Source organism: Rana temporaria, chromosome 10, assembly GCF_905171775.1.
Source record: "Rana temporaria chromosome 10, aRanTem1.1, whole genome shotgun sequence".
Taxonomy (NCBI): domain Eukaryota; kingdom Metazoa; phylum Chordata; class Amphibia; order Anura; family Ranidae; genus Rana; species Rana temporaria.
In genome coordinates, this window is record NC_053498.1 from 21,803,994 (window position 1) to 21,810,702 (window position 6,709).

Below are 6,709 nucleotides of genomic sequence, written 5' to 3' on the forward strand. Positions count from 1 at the left end.
GCTCAGAATCATATCCAGAGGTTATCTTTGGGAAATGAGTGCTGCCAGCATTGCTGCAAAGGTTGAAGGGGTGAAAGTCAGATAGACTTTTTTCATTGGAAATTCTGACCGTGTGTATGCCCCATCGGAAATTCCAATGAATTCCATCGGAATTTAGATAGAGAACATGTTCTCTTTTACTCCGATGGAATTCCGTCGGAATTCCGATGTAATTTTGGTCAGACAAAGGTCCAATCGTATGTAAGGGGCTTTACAGTATTTTCCTCTGCATAACTAAGCAAAAACATTTCTAACATATGCAAAAAAAAATAGTTTCATAACCAATGCAGTGAATGGTTCCGTTCTATGGAAGTATATGGTATGGGAAAGCACACCTTCACTTCTTGTTGTGGTTAAAATTATACCATTTCGGATTTCCGAACATTGCTGTCTCAAGGCAATGGTCACCAAGACAAATGGTGAGGGAGCAACCCTCCAGGTGAGACACAGACAACGAAAAAAAAACCTGGTAGGGGTTATAAACTTTCTGGCTATTAATATATTTAAACCTGAATTTTTTAGGCATGTTAAATGTTTTTCCCCTTTAAAAAACATCACTATTTTAGAATTTTCCCTTTTTCTCTAACAGCTGCCTGCCTATTTTTCACCGATTTTGTATTCTTACCATTTAAGCCTCGTACACACGATCAGTCCATCCGATGAGAACGGACCGATGGACCGTTTTCATCGGTTAACCGATGAAGCTGACTGATGGTCCGTCGCACCTACACACCATTGGTTAAAAAAACGATCGTATCAGAACGCGATGACGTAAAACACGACGTGCTGAAAAAAACGAAGTTCAATGCTTCCAAGCATGCGTCAACTTGATTCTGAGCATGCATGGATTTTTAACCGATGGTTGTGCCTACTAACGATCGTTTTTTTCCCATCGGTTAGGAATCCATCGGCTAAATTTAAAGCAAGTTGGCTTTTTTTTAACCAATGGTTAAATAACCTATGGGGCCCACACACGATCGGTTTGGACCAATGAAAATGGTCCATCAGACCGTTGTCCTCTGGTTAACCTATCGTGTGTACGAGGCTTTACAATTTCCAATCCTATGAGCACCCCTAATGCCCCATACACACAAGCGGAATTTCCGTCGGAAAAAAGTTGGATGGTTTTTCAGACGGAATTCTGCTTAAGCTTGGCTAGCATACACACGGTCACACAAACCTTCTCTGAACTTTCGAGCGTTAAGAACGCGGTGATGTACAACACTACAACAAGGCGAGAAAAATAAGTTCAATGCTTCTGAGCATGCGTCCAATTGTTTCTGAGCATGCATGTTTTTTTCCTGTCGGAATTCCATACAGACGTACGGATTTTCCGTCGGAAAAACTGAGAACCAGCTCTCAAACTTTTGCTGACAGAAATTCCGACAGCAGAAGTCTGATGGAGCATACACACGGTCGGAATTTCCGACGAAAAGCTCACATCAGACTTTTGCTTGCGGAAATTCCGCTCTTGTGTATGGGGCATAAGAGGTCCTGAATTCCCCTTTTCCAAATTTCTACCACACTATAGTACCGATACCGAGCATTTACCCGAGTACTTGTACTCGGGGGAAATGCTCCAATGCCTCACCCGATACCTGGGCAGGCAGGGGAGTAGCAAGTCTTCTCCCCCCGTGCTGTCTTTCCCCCGTGCTCCGTGCCCATCTTTCCCCCATGCTCGTCCTCTCTCCCCCCGCTCCGTGCCGGTCTTCTCTCCCCCCGCTCTGTGCCGGTCTTCTCTCCCCCCTCTCCGTGCCGGTCTTCTCTCCCCCCGCTCCGTGCCGGTCTTCTCTCCCCCTGCTCCGTGCCCGTCTTCTCTCCCCCCGCTCCGTGCCCAACTTCTCTCCCCCCGCTCCGTGCCCGTCTTCTCTCCCCCCGCTCCGTGCCGCTCTCCCCCTCAATCTGTCAGGATGGAGAGCAGAGATAGGAGCCGCTAAACCCGGCTCCTACCTTTTCAGAATGAACAGAGTCAGTGATCACTGACTCTGTCCATTCATATAACTGAGCTTCGTAACCTGTGTTTACGATGCTTTAGTTTATGAATGGAGAGGAGCTTCCCTCCATTCATTTCAGCTGAGGCTGCAGAGAAAGGGACTGGGGAATCTGTGTCTTTAATCTCTTTCTCTGTCTTAAAGGGGAGATGTCAGGAGTCTATTAAGACCCCCGATATCTCACCAAAGCCCCCCAACAGGGCTGATTAAAAAAAAATTGCAATTAATATTTTTAAAAAAAATAATAAATTAAATGTAAAAAAAAACAAACACACTGACAATCCACTCCCCCCCCCGCCTAAAAAAAAAAAATCACTGTTAAAAAAAAAAATACTGCCACTGTCACATGACATTAAAAAAAAAGTATCGGTAATCGGTATCGGCGAGTACTTGAAAAAAAGTATCGGTCTCAAAAAAGTGGTATCGGAACAACCCTAATTTAAATACTCCACCCCTTTCCCCTGACATTGAAGGAATGGGCACATTTTAGTGACCCTCACAATGCGATAAGTACAATTTTTTTATGTCATTTTTTCTTGAGAATGGCAAATATATAAAAATATAGGAGCATAAAAATAAATAGATTATACAATTACATTTCAGTAAAATAAAATAAAACAACAAAAAAAAAAAAAAATATGAATTTTACAACTATTGTCTTAAAATATAACTTTTAGATGGTAAGAGTATCTAAAGTTTACTAGTCATACCTTTAGATATGAATGCAAAGAGAAGGCAGACCAGGGCAATGGACAGCTTCATGGCTTATCGACAAGGGTTCAAGAGATGTTGATTGCAGGAAAGTCTTTGGAGGTATGAAGCGTAATGATTGAAATGTATATTTAAACATTAATATGTCATAGAGGAAGGAAGGAAGGGGAAAGGTGCTAAATTATGTCATTTTTTAAAATAAAAGGTGCGTCTGTACTCTGTAAATATAGGTCATCAAAACCTTTCCATTTTAGGGTCTGAGTAATATATATCTCGCAGATTGGCCATGTCATAAAGCAAATACTAGTCAACAAAGAAACTCTCCCCACAGCTACTGTACATAGTTGAGTGCCGTATCTGATATGTTCTTTATCTACATGGGTCAACTTTGAGGACAAACTTTCCAGAGGTTCACTCCCTTCTTCAGATTCAAGAAGTGATACACCAAGGTTTAGCAAAACACAAAAAATATAGGGCCAGATTCACAGAAGAAATACGCCGGAGTATCTACTGATACTCCGGCGTATTTTCAAATTTGCCGCGTCGTATCTTTAGTTTGAATCCTCAAACAAAGATACAACGGCTTTTGGCTTCGATCCGACAGGCGTACGGCTTTCGTACGCCTTCGAATTGTAGGTGTAATACTTCGGCGCCCGTTTGGTGGAGTTTGCGTCGTTTTCCGCATCGGGTATGCTAATTAGCTGTTTACGGCGATTCACGAACGTACGCCCGGCCGTCGCATTTTCTTACGTCGTTGCTAGTCGGCTTTTCCCGGCGTATAGTTAAAGCTGGTATTTCGTGGCCTATCTTTAGACTTGCCATGTTAAGTATGGCCGTCGTTCCCTCATCGAATTTCAATTTTTTTTTTTGCGTAAGTCGTCCGTGAATAGGAAAGGACGTAACTCACGTCGATGTTCAAAAAATGACGTTGGTGCGATGTCATTTAGCGCAAAGCATGGCGGGAATTTTCAAAACGGAGCATGCGCAGTACGTTCGGCGCGGGAACGTGCCTTATTTAAATGATACACGCCCCATTTGAATTAGGCGGGCTTGCGCCGGACGGATTTACGATACGCCGCCACAAGTTTACAGGCAAGTTCTTTGTGAATCAAGCACTTGCCCATAAAACTTGCGGCGGTGTAACGTAAATTCAATACGTTACGCCGCCGGAATTCTATGTGAATCTGGCCCATAAAATCTATAGATAGGATTACAAGTAGAGATCAACGAATATGCCCAGGTTCAGTTTGCCATGTCACTGACCAAATTTGGACGTCCTTGATGTAGAATTATTTCTGAAGACATCAATAACATTTATTATAAAAGCTGGTACTGTAAGGGTATGTTTATGTTTAAGGACTTTTTTATTCTGTGTGTGTTTATTTTATTCTATTTAGTTATTTATTTTGGGAATGAGTTTTGCCGCATGCACACGATCGGAAATTCCGACAACAAATGTTCGATGTGAGCTCTTTGTCGGAAACTCTGACCGTGTGTAGGCTCCATCGAAAATTTGCTGTCGGAATTGCCGAAAAAAAAAACTGAGAGCTGATTCTCAAATTTTCCGACAACAAAAGTTCAGATCGTCTGTATGCAATTCCAACGCACAAAAATCTTACGCATGCTCGGAATCATTGGACTTCATTTTTGGCAGCTCGTTGTAGTGTTGTGCGTCACCGCTTTTTTGGCGTTCAAAATTTTTAGACAACATTTGTGTGACCGTGCGTATGCAGCACAAGTTTGAGCCAACATTCCGTCGGAAAGAAATCCATGGTTTGTCCATCGGAATTTCCGATCCTTTGTATGCGGCATAAGGGGTACTATTGTTCTCCTTCCTCTTCCCCCTGGGAGGGGTAGATAACCAGTCACCCACCCACAGTTACAAAGGGGGGCATACAGATTTCATCATATGTCCCTACCATATTGCTTCAAAACTGTCACAAGGATGCTTTGCTAGGGTGGATCTGCCTTCCATCCCATGAAAGGTACCCCCAAAATGGAAAGGAATGTGGTTTACTCTGGCACACGCTTGCTGCCCCATTTTTCCCGGTCACCCAGGATGCATGCCTGGATGGGGGACTGGTTGGGGTGGCCCACACATTTTCCCCCTTTTAAATATATTTTTAACTCGATAGCACTGGCAGCTTCAAGGTCACTCATTAATACTTCTATTATTGAAACAAACGATAAAGTATTGTTGAGATGGTACTGGCTACTTATGTCCCGGGAGCTTCATCTAAATGTTTCAGGGGATGTGGTCAGAAATGGGAGGCCTATCATATATGGTGGCAATGTCTTAAAGTAAGAAGGTTTTGGATCAGAGTTTATCATTTTATTTTTCCTCTTACTCAAATTAATCTGACCAAGTCCCCGAAACATGTGTTGCTGGGATGTAAGGTGGACGAGCCTCAAAAAACCAGAGACGACGTCTTACTTTCATAGTTGCCTCCGCCAAAATGACTATAGCCAGAAATTGGAAGTCCGCTACCATACCATTTGACCAGCTTAAACATAAGTGTAACGGTCACCACCGTTTACGACCTTCCATCACATCCACGACAGCTTATCGACACTCCACAATCAGGCAAACGAACGAGACCCATAAGAATTCCCCCCAGAAACGAGACACACAGCTCTTGTTTGAGGTTTAAAACAGGGAATGACTCTTTATTATCTGCACATGGTAATACATTTCTCTTCAAAATACATCCCTCCCACCCTTGGGAAACAGGGTGGGTTAAATTGTCCAATGACAATGGTGATACAGGTCAGGTGTGTTCAAACTTCTCCTTCAGCAAACAGTCCCAGCGGGGGGGGGGGGGGGGGCTGCTGGAGTGATTCCCCCCCTTTCCTCACAGCAAGACACTTAAACATCCCATAATAGGTATGCAGACTGACTACCAAGCTCCAATCCACATAGCTGACTTAATTACCACAATAGACAATGGAATGCAATCACACCTCACCCCTTTCATCACAGCAAGCTTACTAGTATACATCAGCCAACACACAATATATATACAATATCTGACCGCATTAAATGTGACTAGCACAGACCATAGTGGGGTTCTCATTCACCCTGTGCCCCTAAAGTGACTCCCGTTACATGGCTCCCTCCTTGTGGAACACTCCGGCAGACCCAGCTTGATCCTTTTCGGGTCAACTTGGGGATGTCCGGAACTAGGAGGCTGGGATGACGTCTGTTTTTGCCGGGATAAACTATCAGCATTGCCATTTGGCTTACCAGGTCGGTAGCTGATGGTGAAGGTGAATAATGGAATTCAGTTCTGGAACAGTCACTTGCTTTGCTCTCTCAATGGCTCCCAAAACCTGTTGCTGATGCTCTTGGGACACATAAGGCACCACCTGGATGCAAATCCCATTTAATCTTTTGACAATTTCAGCCTGTTTGTGCATTTCAATGTTCAAGCCACGGGACATCTCATAATACATGACGTAGTGTCGTTGCATCTCCGATTTCTCTCTGGCCAACTTGTCACATTCCCATTTTAGACTGTGATATTGTGCCGGATCTACAGTACATGTCGGGGAAGGTAGTCTTACCCGGGTCTCAGCAGCAAGCGAGTTGGTTCCAGCAACGCGGGTTGGGGCACAGGTAGTCACTGTGTGGGCTTCAGCGGGACACATTGGGGCGTACGCAGAAACAAGGGGGGCCAAATCATTCCCCAGTAGTACATCTGCTGGCAAATCCTTCATCACCCCCACATTCACATGTCCCGAACCAACCCCCCAATCCAGGTGAACCCGGGCAACGGGTAGCCGGAAGACGGTGCCTCCCGCTACTCTTACGGCTACGGTGTCTCCGGTGTGCTGGCTCTCTGGGATGAGTTTCTTCTGTAGCAGGGTCATCGTGGCTCCAGTATCACGTAGTCCATTGGCTACCTTTCCATTGACCCGGACAGTCTGCCTGTGTTGCTGCCTGTTGTCCTGGTTAGCTGCTTGTATCG

The 6,709-nt window shown here is 44.4% G+C and overlaps 1 protein-coding gene across 2 annotated transcripts in view; it reads right to left on the reverse strand.

The window, feature by feature from the left end:
- The window catches only part of LOC120916411 (phospholipase A2 inhibitor subunit gamma B-like), a 39,328-nt gene extending 36,391 nt beyond the window's left edge, over nucleotides 1-2,937 (reverse strand). The window contains exon 1 of one of the 2 annotated variants that reach the window (XM_040327371.1): nucleotides 2,741-2,906. In XM_040327371.1, coding sequence (XP_040183305.1) covers nucleotides 2,741-2,792 — 52 coding nt within the window. In that variant the 5' untranslated portion in view covers nucleotides 2,793-2,906. Of the gene's footprint in view, nucleotides 1-2,740 lie in introns of both variants that reach the window. The other variant, XM_040327370.1, reaches the window with a different exon arrangement.
- Between the last annotated feature and the right edge of the window lie 3,772 nt (nucleotides 2,938-6,709).